Genomic DNA, 26807 nt, shown 5'->3' on the forward strand with positions numbered 1-26807 from the left:
TATGCATTCCTAGGGATGTCGATTGGGAATCAAGGCGATATGCCGCTATCTTGAAAGCTTTGGGATGGTCCGTTGCCCTGCCAAATAAATCATACTACGATAAACAGGATTATCGATGCAGCTACTCTAAACTAAGCAGCAATTCTATAGCGGGGCTTAAATGAATGGCTTCAATATTGGTGCGTTGCAAACATGAAACGCCTCCTAAACTGGCAGAGTTCCTGCTGATTGAATGAGATGCGCAGTCGAAACGGCGGTGTCTCGTCCAGTTGGTACGTTATTGACGAGATTTGACAGGTTGGAATGCATTCCGAGGTCAAACGAGCACCGTGGACATGCTGCAAAGGACGGGGAGCGTGCGGGCCGGGAGCCATTGACTTACGGTCAAGAGGTGAGATTGGGCGGGTTCACTGCAAACCTTTATGTCTCCTACGGTATGAATATCTCATCGAGGCCGCAGATTCACCCTCACCGCTTCAAGCTCAGCAATCACATATAAATGATCTCATACTGCTTCCTTTGTCGCTTCTCTCCTACACTCCCTTTTCCACCAACTATAAACCTCGGTTCCCTTTATCTCACCCTCTATCGCGAGTCACAGACAATCCCAGCAGGCATTCTGGAAAGAAAATTGCCCGTTGCAATACGACAAAAGCCCCCTCCATTCAGTAAGTTCACTGCGATCACAGTCGGCTTTTGCTCTCGTCAAGCTGAAATAGAGACAATCGCTCTTTACTCCTCACATTCTACGTGAACTCTCACTTACTTCAAGCATTCCTACAGGCGCCCACCGACATCACGGGAGTCTGTGGCGGGGATTACCTTTCCCCTCAGTCCCGACGCCTCTGCTCCATCTGCCTAGCCAAGTTGGAGATTTGACGACAGGCAGATATGATCAGACTCCGCAGAACATATACTTACAGGACATCGAAGAAGGGGCGAACCAGAAATTCCCAGAGGCTTATCGAGCTTTACCGAGTTCGGATGCTTTGCAATTCACCGAAATCCCGTCCCCGCCATGGCTCTCGGACAGCTACCTCTACCTTCGAATCGGTAGCATCCAAGCAATATCTAATCATTCGGAAGCGAGGACAGAGTCCCGAGAGCGTTATGCTCATGTCATCATTCGCAATTCCTCATGCGTGCCCTTCAATATGGCTGTGCACTTTGTAGAGTACGGGACTTTCGGCCACATGGCCTCTGGAGGCTGGAGTAATAGGCTACCTCAGAATGCCGTTCTACTCCAACCATTTGAGGCCGCTATCGGTTCTGGTCCACGCACCCAGCGACATCATCAACTGGACTACATGGTGTTATTCTATGTGCTCGTGACCAAACGAGCAGCAAGAGTGGAAAACTTTTATTTTATGGAACGCTTTGAGGAGGCTTGCCGAAATTACCTTGAAGACACCCAGAGAAAGCTCACGGGCCCTGGTATCGAACCAACGACTCCCACTCAATCCGATTCATCAAACAACTCAGGAGGAGGGAGACGGAGGTCCCCTGAAGGTATGACGACCCGTTGCACGGTTCGCAATGCTTGATGAGGAACTCATATTTTGCAGTACAGATCGGCATTCCCAAAGACAGTTCTTCGCCGTCATCCAATACAAACCTGGCCCTTTCTTCCGAAGCACGCGTGAGTCATCCCATTCTCCACTTTGTTAACACGCCCCTGTTCGCTGACATTCCAGCAGGGTAAAATCTCGACAACCACTAATGGCATGGAACACCCGGCGAAGAAAAGGAAGACACTCCTTAACAACGTCCAAGGAGAACTAAACAAATCGTCTGCGGCGGCCAATGGACCTGACACATCCGTAGGGGGAGAATGTGAAGACCAAAGCGCTAGCACGGTGATGGAACTCACGGCGGTCACTTCAAGAATCGAGAAAGATGCGTTCCTGATCAGAGCTTTTGCGGACGGACTGAAGGCCACGGACTCAGAACAGCGGAAGAGAATTGTAGAATTGGAAACCGCCATTGCTAAGGTCACGGAACTGAAAGGAGAGACAGAGAGGAGAGCTGAAGAGGCGGAGAAGAGAGCTGAGCAGATGGAGAAGAGAGCTGAGCAGATGGAAAAGAGAGCTGAGCAGATGGAGAAGAGAGCTAACGAAGCTGAGGAGAGAGAGCAGAGAACGACTGCGGAACTCCAAAGCGCCCTCGCCGCCACCACCAAGGAGAAGGAACAACGAGAGGTGGCAGAGAAGAATATCGCAGAACTTGAGAAGGAAATGGACGACATGCGAAAGAATATCATGAGAGATCTCAAGCCGAAGCAAGGAAAGAATCCTACAGCGGTGAAGTCTGAGCCAGAGTAGGAAGGCAGGCCGGGCTTGGTGGTAGGAGATTCAACGATGATGCGGTTATGGCCACGGAAGGAGGGATAGGGAAACTTTGGGATTTGGGTATATTCGAGCCGGAAGTGGGAACACTAACGGCAAGTGTACTATCACATGGTTTCCAGGGTGCTAGGGATTTATGCACAGAGCACTGGACGGATATGCTTGCAGAAATAATAACAATTCCATGAACTTCTCAAAACCAGCGCTTGCATATTCAGAAGTTGATATGAATAATGCAAGAGCCTCAGACCTAGGTGAGGGCGATCCTGTACATCTAACACAATATCAAGCCAAGAGCAATCCGTTTAGAAGAAGACGGCTGAAGTGGAAAGAAGAGAAGAAGAGAAGGCTGACCTTGAAAGAAACAAGGGCCGATGAGGAGAGAAAATGGTGAAAGGACAAAAGAAAAATGACCCGCAAAGAGCAAAGCATCAGCAACGTCCATCAGAGGACCACGGCAGCTCCAATACTACAATTCGACGAACGAAGCAAGGGGTTGCAGCTGAAGCCGTAACATTCGGGTGACAGTTCAAAAAGCCGCAAAGCCAGATGTAGCCTGAAAATAAAGGCTCTGGAACCTGCTGTATTTAGTGAGTGAAACGGACAGGAGAACGGACATGCACCAGCCATGAACCCATACGGCGGTCCGCATTGCTGTAAAAGCAGCTGAACCTGATAAGACATTGGGACAGTCTGAACTATGACCATCGGTGAGGTGGAAGGGATTATTACGTAATCGTTTGTAGACTGTCGGGTAAACGAATCTCCGAAATCCGAAGAAAACGTCAGAATATCCAACATCCTCCATACAAATCACAGTTCGCTCAATCGCGGAATTGGCCCACAGCCAGGCGTCCGGAGCTTCTATGAACCACCTCGGAAGCTCAGAAAGACTTCTGAGGCTATTCTGGACTTCAATCCCTCTTGAATCAAGCTAAACCCCCTTCGACTTTTCGAACGCAGAGTCGCCGGCGTAGCTTTCCGTAAACCGTAAACCAACGATTGCTCTACTGACAAAATCTGATGCTATTCAATTGACGCTCCACCGTTGAGAACTCCATCGGAGACCTAGAAAACGATGTTCGGCGTGGTTATTTCCGGACGACCCGTCCTCACCGAACCGCAAATCATATCACAGACTCAATTCGCCTTCGCCATACCGTCCACTCCGCCCTTCTCACACATAGTCGTGTTTTTGCTACCGGGCACATCATTACCCAACGGCACGGGAGCCGCCGTATATGCCCAGCTGCCAGGGTCGACCGAGTTCACATTCCTCGGCGCGATAGCGAACGATAAACCATCGGCAATATTCAAGGTCAATAAGCAAGCTGGGGGTCCTGCTGGCGGAGGAATGGGAGGCGATGAGGATGCAATGGTCGATGAAGGGGTCGCTACTCCCGTGACAGGTGCTGTTCCAAGTCTTACCCTGGGGATATCCGTGGAACCCGCAGCACAAATTCTTGCCAATCTGGAGCAGAAGAATGCACAGACGGCGGCGTCAAGTATACCAGTGACAGGTTTGGAGCTGGTCAAACGGGGACAAGCTACCATGACGACGAAGGTGCTGGCGCAGCGGATAATCAAGAATTGTTACGATTTCCTTACCAGTTGGGGTACTGGCGATACTATCCCGTTGAAGGCGTTCCAGGCTTGGTGGGATAAGTTCGAGTCGAAGCTGGAACGGGATCCCGGTTTCCTGGAACGGAGTGACGGAGGCTAGCATATCGTTATTGAAGAATAAAAAGAACATGAATCACCGCCGTTCTATCTCGCTTGTGTGCTCTGCTGCTCGTTGCCCCTGAGGCGGCCAACTCCGTCGCTGTGGCCATTCTGGCGGACCCTACCTCTGTTCACTGGTTTCCAGTCCACCGAAACCTCGCCATTGCCATTGCTTCCAATGCGGCATCTCTCGAAATCATCACCAAAGTCAATGAGATGCGATCGATCGGGCTTGTACTTACTAGACCGCCTGGAGATTCATTTGCCACATTCTTGAACCTGTACCGGAATGGAATCACATGTCATTACACAACACGATGCTGGACGGTAGAAGATTGACAATCAGCGGAGAAAAGCCTCTTTGAGCCTACATGAGAGGATTATATCTCCTTGCTCTATGCTACCATATACACAAGGCTTAACGAAACCCAACATCTCATTGCCGGCATCCTATGGCATCGGATAGCTCCTTGCGAAGGCATTCCGTATCTCATCCCTCCGGGTATCATTCTCAACGTCGCCCTTAGTAATCGCAACTTGTACGAGTATCCTCGACTTCTGGGGATTGTAAACTATCGCCCAACTACCATTCTTGTTGGGCAGAAATCCGCCAGAAGGAGGATCACTCGAAAGGTATGCCTATCGCAATGTATACTGCCTCGCCGATCAATGCCGCCTGCACCGCCCCAGAGCATGCCTTGAGCACCTGAATCGGCGGATACGTTGAAAATATCAGGACTTGTGTCTTTATGCGCGTATATTATGTCGACTTGTGCGAGGCCTTGGGCGTCACTGACATCGAAGCAATGCGACCAACGGGTTCAGCGAGCGTCAGAAAGTAATACGACACTTGTTCAATGAAGATGCCTGTTTGGTCATCATCGTGCTCGTGTGCCGTGAGACCTTGATGCGGGACCCTACTCGCTTTCGCTGCCTCTGTGGAGAAGAAGTTATCCAATGTGTTTGCATTGTTCCGCCGTATCGGACCCATCATTCGAAGCTGTCTATTTCCCCAGTGTCAGCACAGAATCCCTGAAATGGTTGCCCGGCCGTCTAAGAAATCAACAATATGCGTGTCAAAGACCAAATTAACTACTTAAGAAAACACTGCATACCGTTCTACGGAGCTCATTCCCGTGGAACTGAAAATGTGAAGAGCAAGGGCTGTGGCGTAACATGAATTATATTATCCCCTGATCACTGCGTTATGTTACCAATGGGAAGCATCGGAGAGGAGGAGGAGGGTTCTCGTGCCAGGAGATAATGAATGCGAACATCAGACAGGAAATCACAAAAAGACGGAATAGATTCACCGCTCATGAGTATCGCAACGAAAACATGAGAAAGCGAGGAAAAACTGGACGTACCAGAGCAGGGAGTAGCATTATAGCATTGGACAAGGTCCTTTCATACCAGCCTTACGGTGCCCTCTTGGACATCCGAAACCTACTCTTTTGGTCACTATTATCACTAGTTGAGGAGTATTGCCGACTAAGAGGTACAGCAACTCCAGGCGCTTTGCTTACAATAACACGACGCCGTAATGTCGACGTCAGCAGATTCACGAGCCTTGGTCAGCTTATCCCCGATGTCTTGCAAGTAATCCAGGTCGTCAGGCAAACGCGTCAGGAGACACTCGTGCAGCCCTTGCAGCGCCCATATGTTGTTTGGATGCCACCTCGACCTGTAAACTGTCTTGTCCAAGCCGAGATCTTGCTCGTACGCTTTTATGGCCTCGTTTACGTGGCCTTGTTCCAAGAGCAAGGCCCCATATGCATGTCTGGTAGGTTGCATCCAAGCCCACGGCTCTGAATATGGAAGGTGGTCCTCCTTGTAGATCGCGTCTCGTAGGCATTGGAAGGCATATGCATAATTCCCCTTGCGATACTCGAGTTCACCAGCAAGCATGTCTTCAGCGATTCTCATCACCGTTCGTGCGCTGATGCAGAAATTTCCGACCAGTCTGCTCTCCGGTATCCGCTTGCAAGCTTTCTTTAGCAGATCCTGATGCTTGGTGGCCTCCTCGATATTGTTCGTAGCCGCGAAGGCGATGCCTTTGCCGTAGTGTAGCATAGCAGTATACACGCAGTAAAGCTCGGAGTCTGCGGGGAAAGTTGCGTTTTTCAGCTGATCCCAATTGCCGAACCGGACCCAAACATGGATTGGCACTGATAAAAAGGACTCGAGCCAATCTGCCCCATTTTTAAGTTGTAGAAGATCCGCAGACGCCGCTTGCACAATACGTCTCGCAGCGTCTATACACGTCTGCCGTTTTCCAGCAAACATGGCTGCGTATACCAGGGAATGGTAATTGTGCATCCGGAAGAAGGTGTAAAAGTCCTTGCTCCCGCGGATTGCTGCAAATTTCTCATCTGCACGACAGGCACGTTCGTTCATCTCGATAGCGGTGCCGTAATGGCCCAAGAGAACTTCGATATGGACGGGCATATGGACCAGATGGCCGATATCTGGGTACAATTGGGAGAGGCGAGGGCCTAAAGAGTGCGCTAGTTCCGGTGTCTGCGACAACTCCATCAAGTGAATGTACATGTGCAGGATGCCCGGGTGGTTCCTGCCTGCAACAGTATTCCTGGCTCTCTCAAGGACCCTCTTCGCCTCTAGCCCACGGGAATGTGGAGTTGGTTTGCCATCGCTTAGACGCCAAATACTCCAAGGTGTGATGTTCAGGAGTGCATCGGCGTACAATGCCGCAATGTCTGCGTCCTCGGAATACTTCTGGTATATCCGCTCCATGGCGTCTGCATAGGCTGCATTGCATTTACGTATGGACTGTATGTCGCGCTTCTCTGATGGCACCCGTTGCTTCAAGGCTTCGAGTAGCATAGGACCTAGCGAACTTGCATCCTTGCTGATCCTGGTATCCGCGAATTCGACAAGTCGCAGTATTCGTGCTCGCGTGGTTGGGAACTCGACGCTCATATCGAATCTGAACCAGGGTTTATTATCTGAAACGTGTTATCAGACTAATATAATTTCGAAGTTGTGCTTCAAGGTGTGGTTACAGTTGGGGCCCAGAGCGTAGGCAAGCCTGAATCACAAAACGAGTCAGCACGCCAGTTCGTGATGGTAGAGAGTAGAGAACCGATCTGAGGACATCAGATAGTGAGGAAGCTCACCCCCAATTGCAGAGAGGGGAATATGGATCGTCTTGCAAAGCTTTCCCGAAACATCTTGCCGCTTCCTCGTGGTTGAAGCCGTAGCACCACTTGAGACCGCGATTGAACCATATACGCGTTGTGCGACCAAGGGATGAGCTAATCTTGGGCGCATAAGTGCCCAGATCAAAGGGATAATTTGATTCAGTGTGAGGTCCCATGATGGCTAGGTAACGATATGTGTTCTGAAAGAAAATGAGGCAGGAAACAGAAATTTGGGGAGGGACCCGAGATTCTTTTTTGCTTGGTTGCGGATGGCTGGAAAGGGGAATTGCGGGGGAGGTAGCTACCAGCTGTTGGTGACGTCCGAAGCTCGGCGAAACTGAACACCAAGACCTAACCACCTACACCGTACCCTTCCAACTCGTCCCTAGTAATGCAATGCGCATTACACGCACCTGCGCAAACCTAAACAAGTGAATGAAGCTCTTCTCTCCGGCAGCGTTCCCCCTCAAGCTGAACTTGCACACGGGTATACTCGAAAGTGAAGTAGTGCATTCATCTTTCTCACTTCTCAGCTGTAGTGTCGAAGTAGCTTGGTCTAAGTAGCTCTAATTCCTGCTCTCTGTTCCCCATGCAAGTATACAAACCTATTCTGACGTTTGCGGCTTCGAGATGTCCTACCTAGAAACATTCCGCGAACCTCTGCAAAAAGTACATACCGAATGCAGATTACACAGAAGCTTCAAAGATCATAGAAAGCGCTGCTTGGACTCCAGTGATAAAATGTTCTTAAGTCCACGGATTACATACATTCATTCATCCCATTGATCTCGACTCGAGCCAGCACAATCTCTACCTACAAAGTATTCAAGACTCCATCTTCCCATAACATCCAACGAAAACCAACATTAATGAATTTTGATATAAGGACACCATTCCCAATCCATTGCGATCACCGGCATCGCGAGAGTTCACGGGTGGGTGGAATGGCTGCCACCGCTACCCCAAAACCACCAATGAACACACACAAGCCACTCAGCTAGGTTGCCAGGACATATGTTATTAAGAGACTTACCACTCTGCGTGATAGCAGTCCCGCATCGCCCGAAGCACAATTACCGAGCATTTCGACGAAAGCTATATACTCGTAAATTGCACCTTGCCAAGCTCCCAGAGAGATTGTATGGGTCGTCCTCACTCTTTTCCTCAACATTTATCTCACTTAGCTAGACCACGAATTTCAATCCACAGAATTCACATTGTTTACAACTGAACAAGAGCCATGGCGCTACTATGCATCATCTTGTCCATCTTGACACTGAATCTGCATCGCGCGATTGCCCACTGTAAGAGAGTCTTCGTACTGACGTCGCTGCAAACTGATGATAGAGATGTCTTCAGTCGCTTCATGTTCAACAACACGGTCACCGAGCAGTGGGAATACGTTCGGTACAATCCCCCTTCGACAGCAATAAAATCCCTGAATCCTCTGAACGTGTAGCTTGACAGCAACATAACTGCCGGCTATGCCGTCGACAGTCCCACCGTAACAGATCAATACATGCCCTACTACGACATCTACGATGCGAATATTCGCTGTGGGCGGGGAGCAGCGACATCTGGGCCGGGAACGAAGACGGCGACCGCGGTCGCTGGATCGGAGGTGGGCTTTGTGATTGGGAGAAGCGCTGATGAGGTTCGTATATATTGCTTTCTTGACGTCTAAAAATTATAATGGTACAATATGAATTGTATATGTTCCGCACTGATCCTTCGCATAGCCTCTTGAACCATACGTGATATACCACAACGGCCCCGGAATGGTATACCTCTCCCTTTCAACAACGCCAGACCTCTCACTCTACGAAGGCGACGGCGACTGGTTCAAGATCGCGTATCTCGGCCCCAAGAACGATACATACTGGTCCACACGCGATCAGACTGGGATGAACTTCACCGTCCCCTTCAACACTCCGCCAGGGAGGTATCTTCTAAGAATAGAACATCTGTATGTACGTCCGGCGTATAATACGACGCAGTTTTACGTGGCATGCGCTCAAGTCGAGGTTGTTGGACAGGGAGGCGGGTCTCCGGGGCCGTTGGTGAGGTTTCCGGGTGCGTACGAATTAGAAGATGAAGGGATTATGGTGAAAGAAGAGATGTACGACTGGCCGTTGAGCGGGTTGCTGGGGTATAAGCCGCCGGGCCCGGAGGTGTGGAAAGGTTAAAGCCATTGCTGGCGTTTCGCATTATGAGACTGTATCCCATTACCGCTGAAATTTTTCCGTGAATTCTTGTGTCCATGATTCAAAAGTCGGCGGTAAATCGCACAAAGGGTGGCTCACTCATCAAGTGAGCCTTTCGACAGGTTTGTCTGGCAACTCATGTACTTCCTCGTTCGTATACAGCTCCCCTGGTGTAACAGGAAGTTCGGCATTGTGCTTATATTCTGTGTAAGCGGGAATGCCTGGTTCGACACCGTGGCTTTCGTAGGGTACCGCATTTCTCCTCGAACGTGACTTTTTTGCCCAAATGAAGCCCACGGTAAGGAGTACCAGCCCCGTAACAGCAACACCAACACCTATGCCAGCTTTCGCGCCCACAGAAAGATTGCCCGAGCTTGGTGAATCCGGCGTATTGGTCGTTGCAGTGGAAGAAGGATCGCCGGTCGCGCTATTCGTTATACTGGTGCTGGTGGGATGGCCAGATATGGTCGAACTTATCGTCGATGGCGATGCGCCTAAGGTCTGAGCAAGGACGAGGGCATAAGGTTTGTCGCAGCAGTCTGTCGTCTCGCCGCAGCACCACTTTTCTGATGTGCGGGTTCCATCGCATGGTGTTACTCTAATGTTCCCGTACACATCGACGAAGGACTACACAAGATCAGCTATTTCCCCTTGTCAACAGCGTGGGACGATACGGACCCCAGTCATGCAAATTGATAAGCAAGTAGACTGGTTCCAGTTGCGGTCGCTGCAGAAGTCTCTCCACCATGTTCTGATCGGCTGGCCATCCTGCATGACGTTGTTCTCACAGAGGCCGTTCGGTAGGCATTCGTCGTTAGCTGGCCCATTGGATACGTCTCCTCCTGGCGGATTCGACCGGCCCAGTGCGCAGCATACAGCTGAATTCGGACACTTGCGATGGTCGGGATTATTGAAGGCGGTTCCATTCGGAAAGTAGCAATCGGCGGACACTAGAACATCTCTTGTACGTGCTAATAACAATGATAGAAGTAGAACCGCCGGAGAAGACTTCATCGTGAACAGATTGAATGAGGCTGTTTCGGAGAGACTTTTCGATTCACATCCGGCTACAAGGGTTTTGTATGCGAACCCAGCTTTCGCCCCCAACCCGCTGCTTATCCTTTTTTTCAGCCCAGAGGTGGTCAGCCAGGGCTGTTCTCAGTCTAACGGGGCGTAATGGGCTGAGGGCAAAGAACTATGGCGGGAACCTGCATCCGAGGCTATGGCATAAAACCGATAGCTGTCCATGTTTGGAGTATTTCACGCCTTATTGGTTAAGCTGGAACCACCGCCCCGGACCACGGATTATGTCAGTCTGATTATGGAACTTGGCTCGCACCCGTAGGGGAAAATGGCCAGGCTTTGGGTGGCCTTGCGTCGCTCGACCGGACTGCTGGAGGCCACTGTGGCGACCTTGCATGTCTGTAACGGACTGCGTGCGCGAATTAGGAGCGACATTGGAGAAGCGCGTTGAGAGTAGGACTCTCGATTGACATCTGTTTCTGGTGTTTCTGGACGCGGTCGAGCCGTGGAGAGTCCGGGACAAGTTTTACCCGGTGACAACCGAAGCAGGTTAGCGCCTTGGCACCAATATTCAAGTGGACCACCTTGACACTGTTAATGAAAACTATTCAGGTTCGTCCATCTTTTTCTCATATAACAAAACACGGTACTCCGTAATCGCGTAGTTATCATGTTCCTCGAGCATCTGGACACGGAGAACCTCGCTTGCAATGACGCGTTCCACGATTTTCGATTGTGCGGACTTTCTCCCCAAACAGATCCCTAGTAGCTATGGCAGATCGATGTCGACGGTACTGGCGGAACTGGGAAGATACGGCAAGTCCGACTGTGGATGGTATCAAAAATCCCCATGGTATACTGAAGAATGGTAGACATTCCTCGTTCCACATTTAGTTCCACCCTCAGCTGCATCTTCCCGATGTCTAGCTCCTCCACTGTACTTTTCCTCAGTAGAATCGGTATTTTGTCACATATAAACTTTCCTTGGACAATAGTCAGTTCTGCTCTGTCTTCATGTTTCTCATCTGTTTTGCCTACACCGTATCTTTGCTCTCATTGCCACGTGGAGCGGAATCTGGTCAGCGTAATTCGCGCTGGTTCGCTCATTCACAACAAGTTATTGCTTTGTTCCCGTCAATTCTTCAGCATTCAACTTCTTGATTCATTTCATGTCTTGGGTGCAGCGTTCCGGCACGGGGAGGGAGGTGAACGGTGTCTTGAATATCACGTGGCTATCCGCCTTAGCGCACCTTCCACAACTTATGAGGTCAACGTCACTCACATTCGAAAGCAAAACAAACCTCTCACAAACCCACAACTTGCCAATTCTCTCTTTACGGTCGATCTTAGAATCATTTCAAACAAAAGTCTGTTCCCCCTGTTCGCCTCATCCGCAGCTCCCCAACCTCCTGTATTATCGCTACCTTTCTCCCCACAACTCTCCATCGTTAGTCCACGTTGTCAGCTATTACAGCGCGTCTAGATACTCAGCTTCTCACTGGGAAGCGCCAGCTTGCACCGGCCACTCATGGCGCCTGGCGAGAACCGCTACGCTGTTTTTGCAGAGGATGAGGCATACGAGGCAGACGAGAGTGCTTCCAACACGCCCCAGCACACGAATCACACCCAAGGGAATGTGACGGATATGACGTCGCAATACGCGGACTCGGGCGCATGGCAAGAGGTGAAACGCGGACCACAAGGAAAGAAGGCTCTCAAGACCATTGTGATTCGGGCTGAGAAGCCCAAAGACAGTCCTCAGCAGGCGACCGGCCATGCCAGACAGCCTACATCTGAGTTGCGAGAGACGATTTGGCCGCTTACTCTTCCATCCGCTGGAAATAGCGACATCAAGTCATTCAACCCACTTGAGCACTGGTGCGGCGTGTGTTCCATAAAGTTGCCTAATAAGATAGCATTGCAGACGCACGCCAAACAGCTTCCGGGACATGAGAATTACTGCAATCTCTGCAAGCGCGTCTTCAAAGACAGAAACGGCCTGAAGAACCATGTCGACAACTCTGCAGGACACGAGGTCTTTTGCAACCTTTGCCTTAGCGCCTTCAAAGACAAGTGGGGACTTAGAAATCACTTCGAAAACAATCTCTCGGTGGGACACCATTTCGCGTGCTTGGAATGTTTACGAGGGTTCCAAACTGTCGAGAAGCTGAAGCTTCATCTGCACACCGCGGCCAGGCATGTCCGTTGTGAGACGTGCCATAGGAATTTCCGAAATCAAGACGAACGAAACGAGCATTGGGTCACAACAAAGAAGCACAAGCATTGCCTCCAACCTGGATGCGACTTTGACGCCGCGAGCGCGACGCTGTTGGAAAAGCATATCCAGCAAGCCCACTTTCAGTGTGACCAATGCCTCAAGGTTTTTCCGAGCGGGAGCAAGCTCTCAGCGCACGTCGGAACATGTGCTCCTCTTCTGCACTGCAAAGATTGCAACGAGTATTTCCCGACTCAAGAGAGCTTCACAGTGCATCGTGAGGCATGTTTCTGGTGCCCCAGCTGCGGCCATTGGACTGAGCGCGAGGAGGTTCACATGAAGGTAAGATCTCTGCGTTCTCAATGGCAACCTATGGCTAAATATATGCCTTGCAGCACCTATCCACTCATGGCATTGCCTACTGCAAGTGCTGGCTTTGTTCGAAACCCATGCGCAGCCAATCGCAACTCATCAGTCATCTGGAAAAGGCTAAGTGCCCGCAATTCACCGACCCTACTCATCTTCCTCGAATGCTGGGAACGTGGTGGTATTCGGTTCTATACATGGACATCGACCTGCACACTTCTCTGCGTACCGGCCGGTGTGCGACCAACGAATTGGCGGAGTGGCTCAAAGCGGACATTGTGCCTCTTTTCGTCTGCCGCGCTGAGGGTTGTGGAGAGACCTTCGGTCGGTTCAGCGCCCTTGTATACCACGTCGAGACAGGGGATTGCGAGTGGACTGCGAAGAGGCTCCGATTCGATATGCTGGAGAAGGAGTTGGCTCGTTATATGGCGGAGAATGGCTTGCATCGGGGTTGAGAAATCGAGCCTCCCACACCACGCTCATTTCACCGTGATGACTAGTGGCAGCTAGTCACACTCTGTCGATGTGGCAGTCGCCGAGGGATACTGTGTTTTTATCTTCAACGGTAGGTCGGTAACTAAGCGGCCTGGTTCTGCTAGGGAATGTATTATTCAGCCAAATGAATATTAGGATGTATTCATGCTGTACCTTTTCAAACCTTTTCAACAGGCGATGCATCAGCTTGTGCACTTTCCCATTGCTTCTATAACTACCCTCTTAATCTACGACACCCACAAGCGAAAAAGACACATAATCAATAGGCGCCGGCTCATTCCCATCCGGCGTTCCCACAATCCTCAACATATCTCCTCGATTCACCTTCACGTCCCTGAACGTGATCCTCGTCGCCGAATGCTCATCCAGATATATCGAGGGCGCCCTTCCAAGCTTATCCTCCAAATCAGCGGTCCACTTTCCAACCGTCCCATTCCCAAGAAAAAGCTCATACCGCGGCTTTCCGCCGATCATGTCGTAGTAATTCACCGCTACATCATACGTTCCGGACGCAAACGCGACGTTCGCTGTGGCCGTGCCAGCTGTAGTATTCGAAGTGGTGACAATAGCCGTATATCCCGAGGCGGTATGAAACGGATTAAGGCATAAGTTATACCCACTGAGAACCATTTTCTCGGCCCAAATTCTATACGGATAAATCCCCACGCGCTTCGCCTCGTCCGGAATCTCCGAAAGGTTATAGTACAACCGGTTGATGGCGTCGCGCCACACAAATACATGACCCTGACGATGAGCTGTCTCAGTACATAGTTCCGGACTGAATAACCGAGCTTAAGCTCGTGCCTTTTTAATATTGGAGAAGGCGCGAGGTAATAGCTCGCGTTTTAACTCTTCCATGCCTTGCAATGAATATACTATCAATCCCAGCTATGAGTAGTGAACTAGAAAGAATCCTCAGCAACGCTGGACTAGTCCTCACACCCCATCGCTTAAGGATGAAGGAAAACCCCCTTCAGGGCCACACTATGCCTTTCAAACTGGTGTAATAGTGGCCTTATCAATATTGGAAAACACTCCCGACAACTCCAGGGCACCCAAGAGGCTATTAAGAGAACAATAGCCGACTTCTCAGGTCTTCGAAGTAGTGACGTAGATGCCGTCTCTCTTGAAGAGTGGGAGGCGAACTGACGATGACGAGTAGGGGAGGCCTTTTGTAACTATGTATATTATACAACAGACAAAAAAACACTTCAACTCCGGTGTTAGCATTAGCGAGGCAGTCGACTTCTTTGCTTATGCTGATAACTAGAGTTGACTTTTTGCCCGTTAGTTCCATCCTGCGGGTTAACGAAGACGAGGTAGCTCTTTTAGCGCCCTTTTGTATATATATGGACGTAACACGACTCGATTCTACGCTTCCCACAAGGCTGTGACAAGCGCGCGTACGTGATTTGATTAATTCACCTTCCAAACGCTTGGCAGACCCCGTTGGAATAAGCTTCTATGTATACCAGCGGGGTATGCTATCCCCACTGTAGTTAGTATGACTAACTCATTTTATGGGCTCACTCCGTACATACTCCAAGGACTCCATGGAATTCTATGGAGCGCTCCGGCTCCTTCTTAGCCATCACTGCCAGCAGAATGAAAGGTCTAAGAGGTAAAGTTTCAGAGTAGGGTCGCTGTAATTGCTTGTTTCAGGGCTTCATGGTTTCGACTGAGGAGACTCGACACTTGGCGGACGAGACTTCGGGCAGGGTCGATACGCTAGCGTCGAAAGAGGTCTGCAATACCAATCTCAACATACTCTCCCATCTCAAGCTGGCTCCTCTGTTCATCTCCTCCTTCTTCATACTAGTTCCCCGTCGTGAATAACGCCGCGCTTTCCCAATATGCTTCCCTACTTTCGTAGTCTTTAGTGGCGCAGATGTGGATTGAGGTGTAGTCAGGTGGGTTCAGGAGGGGTTGAGATGGTGCGGAAATGGGTCACATAAATGTCCATGATTTCAAGTTTTCAACTACGAGTGTCAGAGGGATGGGAAGGAGAAGTGGAAAAGGAGAGGAAATGTCCGCATAAAGTCCATAACGATGTGGTTTAGGATTTGCAGAGGAATGAACTTTCCTGGTAATGAAATCTAATTAAATTGTTCACGGTCCTGGAGTAAGAGTGCTGACATGGGAAAAGCATACAGAGCGCCAACCCAACATGACAGCAAAGGTTTTAGCCCATACCCGCACCTACATCTAACCAGACTTAGGCTCCGGCGGCACCTTGAACTGACCGTCCTTGAGGTTCTTCTGCGCGACAATGCTCAGCCGAATGGTCTCAATGACCATGTGCTGGCGCTCGTGCTCAAGGAACTCATCCTTAGCCCCATCACCATACCAGACGAACGACTTAATCTCGATACCCTTCTTGCCAGGCTCGCCGTAGTGCTTGCCGTCGACATCGCGAGCGGCGATGTGGAGTACGCCGAACCGGGTGCCGTCGGCCAGGACCTTGTCGCCAGCAGCCTGGTACTTGAAATCCTTGAGCGGGTCGAGGAAGGGCCAGTCACCGAAGTTGGAGCCGTTGAAAAGCCTGAAATTCGGGATATTGAAGAGTGTTGTGACGCCGCCCTGCGGAAGTCTAAGTAAAGGAATCATGGTAACATAAGGGGTGCACCATCAGCTTACCCATCCCTCAAGGATCTGAGACTCCAGGTGTCCATCCTCTTTCTGAACCGTGCGCTTGAAGTAGTGCTCCGCGTTCGCAGGATTGTTGGCCTTGTCAGCAAGAGGGGACGACTGCCACACCGTGAAGGCCCAAGCAGTCAGATCGGGGAAGAAAGCAATGACGCTTGCGTTCGCCGACACCCACTTGCCGCTCGACTCGTCGACGACCTTGTGCCAGAACTGGTCGGCTTCCTTGATGTCCTTGTCGAGCAGTTTCAGGAAGAAATCCTCACCCTGGGTCTCGATGATGCGGTCCTTGAGCAGGTTCGTCGCCGTCTTGTACGCCGGGAGCTCATACTCCTCCACTGAAGCCAACTTGCTGGGGCCGGAGGAGATGAACTTAACGCCATCAATCACTTGCGTGTAGTCGTGGGCGAGGGCGAGGGCGACAAGCCCGGAGAGCGAGAGGGCCTTGGTGAACATGGTGCCGGAAGAGAAAGAACCAGACGTGAGCTGTCAAGATGTTCCGAGTGGCGAAGTCGCACCGCTATTTATCTTCCTTCTAGGTCAGCCGTTATGCTCTATCATCTCCTGCTCCTTTGCACGCCATCGAGTGATTACAGAGGAGCGCAATGAGGTGACTTGGGGTTTACGATCTTGGGTATGGTAAACCAACACGTTCCTAATTTCGTGCTGCGTGAGGATTTTGGCCAACAGATTGTACCAGCCACCGGCCAGGAATCCTTTTGTTGTACTTGGCGCTAAGTGCTAGGCGGCATCACATAAAGTATGTTGGGAATCCTCGAAGCTCCGTATCTAGCTGTACAATTGGACGTATTTGCCACGTGGATGAGATGCCTGTCCTGCGCTTGCAAGGACTTTTGAAAGGCTCCTCCGTACGGAGTAGTGCTCTAGAAAATTGAGAGATTTACTTGAATCCCTAAGTTGGCCGAAACGACAATTTCGCAAATCCGCCTTTTTTTTGCTTGCACCCTTATGCCCCGCCGACCAATCACACTGCGGCTGACGCGTTGGGAAAATAGCAGAGCACAACACGACCCACATGGGGAATAGTTCCGATTCGCAGATCTTCAACAAACGACCGATTGCCGAAGTTGCAGGAGCGGGTGTAACGGTGTTCGCGTGGCGCAGCGTGTTGGCGTCCGGTGATGGTTTGGCGAAGCACGTGACGGCAATGTCCAGATGTCGCACGGATTGTCCTGTTGACCGTGGCGCGTGTTGGGTTTGACGTTTAGGTACATAGTAAGCCTCTCATCCCCAACGCGTCAAGGTTCCGTGGGATTGGCGGTACTGTGTATTTCCGAAAGTGTTGGAGGAATGGCGCAGGGTGAGGTAGCCCTCTGAAATGCTGAAAGCCAGGAAGAAGCGATGGGTTATGGTTACTTGTGGTGACGGAGGTACGGAGTAGCATCTTCCATAAATCGGCGCTTCCGTACTCTGAGGAACGACTTTGCACGTCTCCATCCTTTCAGATCCCCGCCACTCAATTCTCCTTCTTTCCCTTTAGTACGGCACCGTTTCGTCACGCTTTCATTATGAGGCACCTCCTCTTTTCTGCCATCTTCCTCTCCCCCCTCGGCCTAGCCACGCCTACTCCCCGCGATGCGTCCGACTCCTCTACAGACATGGACGATGTCATCGCCGGGAGGACCCCTTGTGCGCCCAACGCCGTGATTTTCGGCCGCGGCACATTTGACACGGGGAATCTTGGTGTGTGGGTTGGTCCCTTCCTGAAGGACGGCCTGCTCAAGGAGTTCAACGGCCGTGTCCACGTGCAGGGCGTGAACCCGGAAGACTACCCGGCGGAGCTGCCGGGCTATGTGGAAGGTGGGAGCGAGACTTGTGCGAACGCATGTGCGAAAACGATTGATGATTACGCCGTTGCGTGTCCAAACGCCAACATCTTCATATCGGGGTGGAGGTAAGTGAGCAATGTCCTCGTTCTTGTTGCAATGGACGGGGCTCACTGTATCGCAGCCAGGGCGCCCTCTGTGCTCGCAAATGCGTCAATCGTGTCGGCGACGCAGGTAAGGCCCGTCTCAAGGCAATGGCAACCTTTGGCGACGAAAGCGCGCTGATGGACTCGCCTCAACCCGTTCCTGCTGGCCTCCCATTCAAGCTCTTCTGCGTCGAGGACACCGCCGCACCCGACGTCCTCTGCACTTCAACGCTCACATCGGGCATCCACCTCCCTACTTCTGTGGACGAATTCAATGAGGTCATGAACCAGGCCTTCACCCAGTTGAAAGCCATCGCTTCGAATCCTGGTCAAACCGCTGCCGTGCTGAAGCTGCCTGTGCAGCTAGCGTCTGGGCTGCTGGATTCTGGCGTCTTTAAGGCTTTTATGAAGGATCTGCTTACCGGGAAGGTTAGGCGGTGGCTGGTGTTGCCGCCGCATTTCAAGTATGGGAATAACGGGGATGCAGCGAAAGCGGCAGCATGGTTGGCCGCCAGGGTGCAGTGACGGAATCAAGAAAGAAAGGAAGAGGGCAAGGATGAAGACGAACTTGTTGAAGAGAATCAAGATTGAACAACTCTGTCACCCGTGCAAGGTGGATGCTTTGGCTGTCCAAAGTTGTTCGAAGCCTTCTCATCGCACCTTCCATGTCGAGCTTTCTTTATTTCTACTCCTCATCTTGTAATACTCAGCTAGTACACGTCCTCCAGACGTATAATAGTCTTCTTTCTAGCGTCTCAACGACGGGACAATCCTGCTTTCATGATGCACCAACAGAGGATGCTGAGATGCGTCCTTGCGTACGTCCATATAATGCATCAGGTTGGCCACAAAATGCAGTCATTCATAAGATCCTCGGACGTGTCCAGACAGCAGGTTTTAGAAGCACAAGAAAACCTAGAAGCAGAGGCTGGATCGAAACCGATGGGGAAACATAGCGGCCAGGGAGTCTGTGGTATGCTTAGCGCCCAAATACGACTTGGGGCTTTCGAAACCGTAGAAGAAGGCGCATCCGTTGTTGATGAGGTGAAGGTGGAAGATCGACTCGCGGCTACATAGGAGGCCGCAATATAGGATCCGGACTTCGTGATGATGTACTGTGCGAGGAATATTGGGCCTTTCGGGATGTCGTTGAAGTTGACTTTCGGCCCTAGTTCCGGAACAGCTTAGCGTCATAGGCTAACTTAATTTAGGCATAGCATTTATATGCCCAACTCCACCTTCATTCGATATACCAAGCAAAAGGATATATGACCAGTCATGTCCACGTTTTTGTGGGAGAATAGGTCGCCCTACTTTGCAAGGCCGGGGTGCCTAAATGTTACCCAGGACAAATCAGAGCTCAGTGCCCGGTGGCATCCATATTCGAGATCTCAACGAACAGCATCACAACATCATCGCCAGTGGAAGAGACTGTCCATAAGTTTGATCCACTTGGATTATTAAACTCTTTCGGCTCCTTCCCGAGTATCCGAGTTTCAAGCGAGAAAGAGCTGCATACTGCAATTGCTCCGCTACCTAGGGTAGAAACCGTTGGATTATTTTCCGTTCCTCACATCCACGTCCCTTCAATGGTCCGAGAGCATAATCCGGCCTGTTTCTTCCTGCCGGTGCCTGGACGACTAGTCATGCTCTCTGCATTCCATCTAAGCGATCTTTCGATGCCCATCCTTGCCAGCGGACCGTGGAAACATGTGGGTGTTGAACGTCTGGACTTTGGGAGCCTCGCCTGTTTTCAGATTACGACCGCCTACCCCGGGGAAGATACTCCTATCAGTGGGAGACACCGGAGAAGACGGATAGCTCGTGTCCAGAGGCTCGTCGTCCATTGTCAGATTCAGAGCGGCTCGGATATTCTCCTTAGATACAATACGCGGACCGAGGTTGTTGGTACGGTATTCTGCAAGTTGTCTACCCTGCGAGCGTACAGACATGTAGCGCTCCGGATTCTTGGAGGGAACAGGCGGCGGCGATTCATATGTAGTCGGCATCGTTGTGGCAAGTTCCATAACCCTTTCCATAACTACGTCCGGTCTTAGTATCTCCTTAGCAATTCGCCCAATCTTGTTACTTACTGGGGTGGTACTTTCGGGTCCCCGTCGACTCACTCGGTCGAATCTCAATTGGGCTCGGAATGCGCGACGGCTTCACTTTCTCCGAGAATTTTGCCTCTGTTGCCGTGGAGAGTAGCGGCGATCCGTATCCTGTCCCTTCATAACTTGGCTTGCGAACCTTAGATTTCGGGCTACCGGTCTGGATGTCGTCAGGCTTCGTCCGTTGTCGAGGTAGTACTCTCTCTGGAAGATTAAGCTTGGCTTTTGCAGCAACGCCCTCCAGTCTCCTTGACGTGTTAGCGATTTTGGTTCGTGGTCCACTGGGTATCCATACAGGTTTTCTGAATCTTCCGTGAATGGGTTCGGCGTCCGAATAGCAGAAGATATACCATTCGAACCCTGGCGCTCGGGAATCAAACGGGGCGATGGCAAGGCACTTCCGGGACGGCTCGACTGTTCATTGTCGCGCTTCCGCAGCGTATGCATGTGTATCAGTAATGGAGATTCTCGCTTCTTGCGCTCCACCTCACGCGCCTCACGTAGCTTCTTCTCGTACGGATGTCCGGTAATGAAGTCATCGTTCATGCTCTCAGCCGCACTGGGAGTGGAGGGATACGGGCTCCTGGTTGGACTGTCAGCGTCGCTCGCTTCATCCTGTACAGACGATCTTACACTATGCCTCCCTCCAGCTGGGTAAGAGCTTTGGCGCGCTGTAGAGCGGTTCTCTGGGCCCTCTGTTCTTGGATCCAGTCACTGAAGGACCATTTCGGTTTCGGACGCTCAACAACATGTCCGTATTGCGGATACACCTCGCGCAATTCTTTCTCGTCGTCCTCCCACTTTGCCTTCTTGTACTTGAGGAATCCAGTAACTGGATGTATCTCCGTGGAGGGCGCACGGACAGGGTTTGAAGGCACACTTCTGTGGACAATGACATCCATGCCATAGGTGACATTCCCTTCAGGAAACGCCAAGCGACTGGGGCGTATCTCTTCGATGAGTTTGGCCAACCTTCCGTAGTGGTATCGACCCCTCACATCGTACTGACTTCGAACCATCTTGACGATCGGCACAAAAACCTGCTCCCAAGCCGTGCAGATATTCCGATTCTCGAAGTACATGATTCCGTACGGGTTCTTGGCCTTGCCAACTTGAAATGCCTGAAGAAGCCAAACATAGAGTAACTTCTCATACTCTACTACGTCCCAGGACGACTTGTCGATAACGTAGTGCAGCCTGGGGTCGGGCGTGTAGAGCTCGTCTTCGGGGTCGGCACGGGGATCGTAGCGCAGTTTGCCCTCGTTGAAGAATGTGTAGAAGTATAACAGATCCTTCCGCTGTATCTGACGCGGCGATGAGATGCGCGTTATGCCGTTAGCCTGGAGAAACATGAAGCTGTCGCGGAACTCCGCCCACGGTTGGAGAAACGCGTCCTTCCTAATGACACTTTGCTCGAGCGCGTCTAGGTCGGGCAGCTGAAGATGTTCAAGCGCTTGACGCAACGCTGGTTCCATTTTCTCTTTGAATGGGGAGATCTTTTGAAGCAGGTCGGAGCGCGAGGTGAGGTTGCGGAGCAGCCCTGCAGGTGAGCCGCGACGATGAGAAGGGGGAGAGCCTGTGGAAGATTCGGGAAATCCTAAACCGTTATTTGAGAAGCCTTGCGGCCAATTTCCAGGCGGTGTTGAGCTTTGCCTCGTCATTGCATCGAGACGGCGGGCCGTCGTTGAGAAATGAGGGAGGTTGTTGTGGTCTGTTTGGAGCGAATGTGAAGTGAAAAGTTGCTGGATTGTGGACGGGCGCAAGGAGCATCAGTGGTCAAGAAAAGCAAGGCGCGTCGTGGCAATCGAAGACGCGTTTGACTCAGGAAGGCCTGGTATTGTTGACATGGAGACAATATCGCGTCCACCTTTCACTACTGATATCGGCACCACCCGCATCTAGGCTTTGCCACTCCGCACCGTCTCGAACCCGAACAAGTTTGATCGTCCTGTAATAGTGGCAAAATCATTACTAACCTCCGTGTGCAAGTATTGGGATTCATTGAGTCTCTTCTCGTCTATCTTTTCGGATGGACACAGGCTCTAACATTGTTCGGCTACATACACCAGAGTATCAGCTTCCCTACCACCACAATTACATGGCTTATCATGGTAACAGAAATCCCACAGATCCGACTCTAATCTTCACCAAAGAACGTCTCCCCGGATGGTGGGAAGGCCCCTAACCCGTAACATTGAAGATATTCCGAAATTTTTTCGGTGTCTGGTACCACATCTTGAAGTACAATACGCTCCTTCCGTAGACGGCGCGGCGCACTATCATTTGTACCCTGATTGGAATCTTTCTCGGATTGAGCGTAGACTTCCCAGTACTCCTCTGACATCCACTCCTGTCGGACCCGATGGTCTGTGATTATCTCCATGTGCTCAGGGCTCTCATCCCACATATATGCGCCCTGGAAGTATTTCACTTGTTCTGCTACCCAACGGAGATTTTCCGCCCAGACACTTATATCGTCGCTCTCGGGAGAGTGGATACGGTGTAACTGTCGATATGGTGGCGAGGTCCTTGGCCCGCCGCCAAATGCGTAGGCACTATATTTGTCTGTTTGAGCCTTTGACTTTGTTTCCCTGAAGGCTAGCTCCAATTCCGCCTCCGTGGCAACATTTAGCGGTATGGGAGGTGGGATGAAAGCCGGTGGTTTTCGAATATGCGGCTGGACTACGGGAGTACAGTCGTCATCGGCCAATGCTTGATTCTCATCTGCTGATACGTTTGTTTCTTTCGACAAGGTCGTCTTAGATACTTCGTCCATTATCTGTGCTTGTTGATTCGAATGGTTATTTCGAATTGACCCTATCCTTTCTGGTTCGGCGCACCCAATCGTTGGATCATCATCGATAGCAAAGGACACCTTCTTCCGAACACTTGGTCTCGTTATCGACATCTCTGATTTATTGTCGCTGTAGTCTGGCGTGCTTTCCGCGGAGTAACCTGGCGTCCGGGATTTGAGAATTGAGCGAGGCATTCCAGTTTCTCTATATGTGGCCGGTGTTTTCGGAGTCCCGGTTGTAATATTGTGAGCAACCACAGAAGTTGCAGCCTGGGTAATTGGGAGCATGGGAAGAGGTCTTGCCTGACGAGGCCCGGCCTGCTTCTGTTCCCAGCGTCGAAAGACACTTTCATCCCAATGTGCCTGCTCCACGGTTTTAGGTCCACCAACCAGCCTGAGCAGCACGTCATAATCATACGGATATCTCCACAGCCCATCTGAATGTTCAAGCGCATACTTGACCATTCTTGTCAAATCCAGCGAATCATGACCTTCTGGAAACGTCCTGACGCCGGCAGCCAACTCAAGAAATGATATCGACTGCGCCAATGAACCCGCTCCGTAGCTTTGACATGGAACTTTGTATCCTTCCACACTCAAGTTTGCTTTGTCCCAGTTGGCTCTGTCTCTATGCCATCGTGCATGGGTGGTGATGGTCCAGTTTGTGTATCCCGCCTGGCGCATCGTCTGAGAGACGAGGCGACCGCAATCATTCGGTGCCCAGTTTCTCTCCAGGTATCGGTTATTCGCGATGATTGCCCAAAGGACCCCTCGGGACCCGCTATTGGAGGCAAACCGGTAAACGACATTCGGCGAGCGGAGGCAATGGGGGAAGAAGGTCAGAAGCTCGACGGCGGTGAGCTTCGCGGAAGAGGCGAAGGGTAGATTTTTAGAGGGAGCATCTGGTCCAAATGCGTGTCCGTAGGTTCTGGAGGGTTGTTCAGACATAAGTGAGGTTGTTGTGATGCAGTGTTGCCCGGGTCGGAGAACTCGTTCAACTGTCTACAGTTTCCGCCGCGCGCACGTCACTTCACCAGACCAAGAACTTTATGTCATAGGATGAGTGGTTTTTCACAGCAGTTTTTCGCCTCAATAGGAACAATCAGTGTGCTAGGCAACGAGAAAAGTCTTGGCGAGAGGGTTTGATGCGAGGCTCTTTCACTGCGTTCCCTAGGGTTTACGCCAAAACAACACTTCGACTTGAGCTGTCTCAGCTTCCCGTCAAGGCTCTCTATCGAAAAAGTATCCGCATCCACTGGCGACACGAGCTCTCATTCTCGACGTCCTCCGCGGTCATAACCTAGGGTACCTAGGTAGCTGACTCAACAAGTCGCTGGCTCTCGAAACGATCCAAGCACGCGGAGTCTTGCGAGTTCTGTTCAGAAGCGCATGAAAGCAGAAACATGAGCGCGGGGAACTTTCGGAAAAGTCAACGCATTGTCCATGGAAATGCCATTGACTACCGCGAGTTAACGCCAGAAGAGCACAGCATTGCGGGCTACTCTCCAAGCAAGAAGGTCATAGTCAACATCTCCCAAGCACGGCAAACAAGATTTGGGCGTGGCTGACAAACCAGGCAAAGTCTGTGGATACGTCTAGCGAGTTTGAGTTGAACAGCAATATCGACAACAATGATGAGGATGACGAGGATTACGTTCCCAGCGCCCGCGTTGCCACTCAGGGCAGAGGAATACGACGTGCAGCTGGAGTTGCTCGAAAGAGGATTCGAGCATCCCAAACCGTGTCTCCCCGGAAGCGATCCCCGGAGAAAGGTGCAAAAGAAGCCCCTAACCCTACTGCTTCGCAGATTTCCCCAGATGTTATAGAGGCGGCTCGCACATTCGAGAAGCGTGTTCCTGCAAAGCTTGAACCACATTTCCTCAGCCGAACCCGCATGATAATTGACTCTCTAAATGTCTTCTTGTATGCCGAACAAGGCGCCACAGATCCATGGAAAAGTGCCTTCTCCGCATATCGGTACAATGGTGTAAGTCAGCCTCAATGCACTCTGAGAAATTTTGAGTCTAAGCAGTAGGCTGTGCAGCCTCGCAAACATGCGCCCTTTAGGGAGTTATATCGTCTAAGCGACCCTTTGGAAGATGATATCAGCGATTGGGCTGAGAATATCCGCTGGGCCAAGCAGCAGTATGAGTTGTACGGATCTGTGTGGACGGAATATGAATACTCTCTTGAGTGTATCACCAAGCACAGGATCCGGAGCCTCTGGGCTAGTGAGGAGTTGATTCGGAGTGGTCGATTTCCCGCAAACTAGACCGATATGTTCATTGGTTTAGGTGTCACATCACTATGGCTATCGTAAGTCTCGATTACAAACACAAATTTACACCATCAATGGTGCATAATGTAAGCAGGAGAGAAGGCTCTGGTTAGATGAAATGCAAAGCAGAACAAAACTATTTGTCTAGAGTTCCCTATCCAAAAAGGACCTGTTCTACGGCGCAATGGACGCCTGGAATGTGGAGGGAATAACGTGTTTTACAAGCGAGTCGCCAGTACAAGCGAGTCGCCAGTACAAGCGAGTCGCCAGTACAAGCGAGTCGCCAGGCCCACCAACTTCGTGCACCTCTATAGCCGTACAACTCAACCACGTTATAAGATAATATAGAGATATTAATAAAATAGATCAAGCAATATCTAAAGAATCTTTTTTGCAAGTACGTGAGTTGTGCCCAGGCTCTCTGCACTTTGTGCATCATGCCAGAGCCTGGTGGCTAAGACCTGATCGTGCACCACCTTGATGCTGTTCACGAGCAATCTGCTCCTCAACCTCTTGTTGAGCTAGTATATCCTCTCCTGCTCCCTTTGTTAAGACTTCATGCTTCTGGATCCATTTCTTCTTGCACTGCCTCCACTTTATAGCTGCCTCATTAGCTCTCTCAAGGCTAGCAATCCGATCGTGCATTAGCTTAGCCGAGAGCATCATTACTTTAGCCTCCTTCTTGAGCTGATCAATCACCTCAATGATTGAGGCTGGTGATGAGCTCTTGTGCTGCCGAATGCGATCACGTATTAGCGTTGATTGAGCCTCAAGCTCACATACGTTGCTTGGTGTTCGAGCCTCCCAGAGAGCCTCTACTAGAGCAGCTGGAGGAGTAGGTGTACGGAGCTGCACATCAAGCTTTGACAGAATAATATCTGGCTGGAGAGGAACTAGGCCTGCATCTCGAAAGGCTGAGCAGATGTTGGTTGATTTAAATGATTGATTAAAGGCTGCCTTGAAGGCTGGCAGAAACTCAAGCTTCGTAATGTGGTTGATGTGGTGGCGGATCAGAGCCTCAATCTCATGGCTGTATACGTGCTTCAATGGCACGAAGCAGCCAATGTCCAGAGACTGGAGCAGGTGAGATGAGTGAGCTGGCATGCACAGCATGTAGATATTGTTCTCCTTGCAGAATTCTTGAAACTCAAGGGAGTGGTGGCTCTCGTGGCCATCAAGGATGAGCAGGTGATGAGCACCTACAACATAAGTCTTGGTATGAGCACTAAAGTGCTTTAGCCACTCAATTCCTAGCTCGTTGTTCATCCAGCCATTGTTACTAATAGCGATTGCCCAGTCACGTGGGATATCAGCTTCCTCGTACCAGGCAGAGAGATGGTATTGGCCAGCAAAGATAATGAACGGTGGGATAGCCCAGCCAGCAGCGTTGATTCCTTGGATGACTGTTATCCACTCGCGATTGCCTGGCTGGATAGCCTTTGGCCGGCCTCTCCTCTCTGACCCTGTTACAATGAGCTGAGTAGTGATCTTGCCCATCATAAAGCTAGCCTCATCGA

The 26807-nt window shown here is 50.9% G+C and overlaps 14 protein-coding genes across 14 annotated transcripts; 7 read left to right on the forward strand and 7 right to left on the reverse strand.

Annotated features, from left to right (window-relative positions):
- The first annotated feature begins 458 nt into the window (after positions 1 to 458).
- On the forward strand, positions 459 to 2342 carry EI97DRAFT_480624 (uncharacterized protein). The gene is made up of 4 exons (XM_033802029.1): positions 459 to 668; positions 784 to 1509; positions 1566 to 1639; positions 1698 to 2342. The coding sequence occupies exons 1-4, from the start codon at positions 500 to 502 to the stop codon at positions 2319 to 2321; spliced, it is 1593 nt and encodes a 530-aa protein (XP_033651138.1). The 5' UTR covers positions 459 to 499; the 3' UTR covers positions 2322 to 2342.
- Positions 2343 to 3423: 1081 nt separating this feature from the next.
- Positions 3424 to 4068, forward strand: EI97DRAFT_461027 (DUF775-domain-containing protein; the record flags this gene model as incomplete). The annotated part of the gene is made up of 1 exon (XM_033801158.1): positions 3424 to 4068. The coding sequence occupies one exon, from the start codon at positions 3424 to 3426 to the stop codon at positions 4066 to 4068; it is 645 nt and encodes a 214-aa protein (XP_033651139.1).
- A 382-nt stretch (positions 4069 to 4450) lies between these two features.
- Positions 4451 to 5538, reverse strand: EI97DRAFT_436019 (uncharacterized protein). Its single transcript, XM_033799004.1, has one exon. It carries the CDS (start codon positions 5059 to 5061, stop codon positions 4828 to 4830), a length of 234 nt encoding a protein of 77 aa, XP_033651140.1. The 5' UTR covers positions 5062 to 5538; the 3' UTR covers positions 4451 to 4827.
- A 20-nt stretch (positions 5539 to 5558) lies between these two features.
- On the reverse strand, positions 5559 to 7404 carry EI97DRAFT_383239 (uncharacterized protein; the record flags this gene model as incomplete). The annotated part of the gene is made up of 3 exons (XM_033795900.1): positions 5559 to 7033; positions 7091 to 7116; positions 7205 to 7404. 3 exons carry the CDS (start codon positions 7402 to 7404, stop codon positions 5559 to 5561), a joined length of 1701 nt encoding a protein of 566 aa, XP_033651141.1.
- Positions 7405 to 8582: 1178 nt separating this feature from the next.
- On the forward strand, positions 8583 to 9724 carry EI97DRAFT_155200 (uncharacterized protein). Its single transcript, XM_033793286.1, has 2 exons — positions 8583 to 8882; positions 8968 to 9724. The coding sequence occupies exons 1-2, from the start codon at positions 8748 to 8750 to the stop codon at positions 9412 to 9414; spliced, it is 582 nt and encodes a 193-aa protein (XP_033651142.1). The 5' UTR covers positions 8583 to 8747; the 3' UTR covers positions 9415 to 9724.
- EI97DRAFT_155028 (uncharacterized protein) lies at positions 9475 to 10784 on the reverse strand. Its single transcript, XM_033793284.1, has 2 exons — positions 10111 to 10784; positions 9475 to 10059 (listed from the first exon to the last, which is right to left on the reverse strand). Exons 1-2 carry the CDS (start codon positions 10444 to 10446, stop codon positions 9535 to 9537), a joined length of 861 nt encoding a protein of 286 aa, XP_033651143.1. The 5' UTR covers positions 10447 to 10784; the 3' UTR covers positions 9475 to 9534.
- A 1316-nt stretch (positions 10785 to 12100) lies between these two features.
- Positions 12101 to 13491, forward strand: EI97DRAFT_383421 (uncharacterized protein; the record flags this gene model as incomplete). The annotated part of the gene is made up of 2 exons (XM_033795910.1): positions 12101 to 13012; positions 13066 to 13491. The coding sequence occupies 2 exons, from the start codon at positions 12101 to 12103 to the stop codon at positions 13489 to 13491; spliced, it is 1338 nt and encodes a 445-aa protein (XP_033651144.1).
- A 262-nt stretch (positions 13492 to 13753) lies between these two features.
- EI97DRAFT_461032 (uncharacterized protein) lies at positions 13754 to 15123 on the reverse strand (the record flags this gene model as incomplete). Its single annotated transcript, XM_033801159.1, has 2 exons — positions 13754 to 14275; positions 15073 to 15123. The coding sequence occupies 2 exons, from the start codon at positions 15121 to 15123 to the stop codon at positions 13754 to 13756; spliced, it is 573 nt and encodes a 190-aa protein (XP_033651145.1).
- A 459-nt stretch (positions 15124 to 15582) lies between these two features.
- Positions 15583 to 16261, reverse strand: EI97DRAFT_436024 (uncharacterized protein). The gene has a single exon (XM_033799005.1). It carries the CDS (start codon positions 16136 to 16138, stop codon positions 15737 to 15739), a length of 402 nt encoding a protein of 133 aa, XP_033651146.1. The 5' UTR covers positions 16139 to 16261; the 3' UTR covers positions 15583 to 15736.
- Positions 16262 to 17751: 1490 nt separating this feature from the next.
- EI97DRAFT_347898 (alpha/beta-hydrolase) lies at positions 17752 to 18617 on the forward strand (the record flags this gene model as incomplete). Its single annotated transcript, XM_033794808.1, has 2 exons — positions 17752 to 18089; positions 18146 to 18617. Coding segments are annotated over 2 exons (810 nt in total), but the record flags the coding sequence as incomplete, so codon positions are not given.
- Positions 18618 to 18759: 142 nt separating this feature from the next.
- On the forward strand, positions 18760 to 19338 carry EI97DRAFT_155367 (uncharacterized protein). The gene has a single exon (XM_033793289.1). The coding sequence runs from the start codon at positions 18888 to 18890 to the stop codon at positions 19182 to 19184; it is 297 nt and encodes a 98-aa protein (XP_033651148.1). The 5' UTR covers positions 18760 to 18887; the 3' UTR covers positions 19185 to 19338.
- A 433-nt stretch (positions 19339 to 19771) lies between these two features.
- EI97DRAFT_461035 (uncharacterized protein) lies at positions 19772 to 21879 on the reverse strand (the record flags this gene model as incomplete). Its single annotated transcript, XM_033801160.1, has 4 exons — positions 19772 to 20148; positions 20201 to 20466; positions 20514 to 20801; positions 20852 to 21879. The coding sequence occupies 4 exons, from the start codon at positions 21877 to 21879 to the stop codon at positions 19772 to 19774; spliced, it is 1959 nt and encodes a 652-aa protein (XP_033651149.1).
- A 476-nt stretch (positions 21880 to 22355) lies between these two features.
- EI97DRAFT_480658 (uncharacterized protein) lies at positions 22356 to 23960 on the reverse strand (the record flags this gene model as incomplete). The annotated part of the gene is made up of 2 exons (XM_033802030.1): positions 22356 to 23128; positions 23321 to 23960. The coding sequence occupies 2 exons, from the start codon at positions 23958 to 23960 to the stop codon at positions 22356 to 22358; spliced, it is 1413 nt and encodes a 470-aa protein (XP_033651150.1).
- Positions 23961 to 24415: 455 nt separating this feature from the next.
- On the forward strand, positions 24416 to 25284 carry EI97DRAFT_444900 (uncharacterized protein; the record flags this gene model as incomplete). Its single annotated transcript, XM_033799929.1, has 3 exons — positions 24416 to 24529; positions 24595 to 24999; positions 25057 to 25284. 3 exons carry the CDS (start codon positions 24416 to 24418, stop codon positions 25282 to 25284), a joined length of 747 nt encoding a protein of 248 aa, XP_033651151.1.
- Between the last annotated feature and the right edge of the window lie 1523 nt (positions 25285 to 26807).

Source organism: Westerdykella ornata, assembly GCF_010094085.1.
Source record: "Westerdykella ornata strain CBS 379.55 unplaced genomic scaffold EI97scaffold_26, whole genome shotgun sequence".
NCBI lineage: Eukaryota > Fungi > Ascomycota > Dothideomycetes > Pleosporales > Sporormiaceae > Westerdykella > Westerdykella ornata.

Coding starts and splice junctions, on each gene's coding strand:
- EI97DRAFT_155028 (XM_033793284.1), bottom strand. CDS start 10,446: ATGAAGTCTTCTCCGGCGGTTCTACTTCTATCATTGTTATTAGCACGT. Junction 10,060..10,110: donor TATCAATTTGCATGACTGGG/GTCCGTATCGTC, acceptor GATCTTGTGTAG/TCCTTCGTCGATGTGTACGG.
- EI97DRAFT_155200 (XM_033793286.1), top strand. CDS start 8,748: ATGCCCTACTACGACATCTACGATGCGAATATTCGCTGTGGGCGGGGA. Junction 8,883..8,967: donor TTGGGAGAAGCGCTGATGAG/GTTCGTATATAT, acceptor TCCTTCGCATAG/CCTCTTGAACCATACGTGAT.
- EI97DRAFT_155367 (XM_033793289.1), top strand. CDS start 18,888: ATGATGCACCAACAGAGGATGCTGAGATGCGTCCTTGCGTACGTCCAT.
- EI97DRAFT_480624 (XM_033802029.1), top strand. CDS start 500: ATGATCTCATACTGCTTCCTTTGTCGCTTCTCTCCTACACTCCCTTTT. Junction 1,510..1,565: donor GAGACGGAGGTCCCCTGAAG/GTATGACGACCC, acceptor CATATTTTGCAG/TACAGATCGGCATTCCCAAA. Junction 1,640..1,697: donor CCCTTTCTTCCGAAGCACGC/GTGAGTCATCCC, acceptor ACATTCCAGCAG/GGTAAAATCTCGACAACCAC.
- EI97DRAFT_436019 (XM_033799004.1), bottom strand. CDS start 5,061: ATGATGGGTCCGATACGGCGGAACAATGCAAACACATTGGATAACTTC.
- EI97DRAFT_436024 (XM_033799005.1), bottom strand. CDS start 16,138: ATGATTCCTTTACTTAGACTTCCGCAGGGCGGCGTCACAACACTCTTC.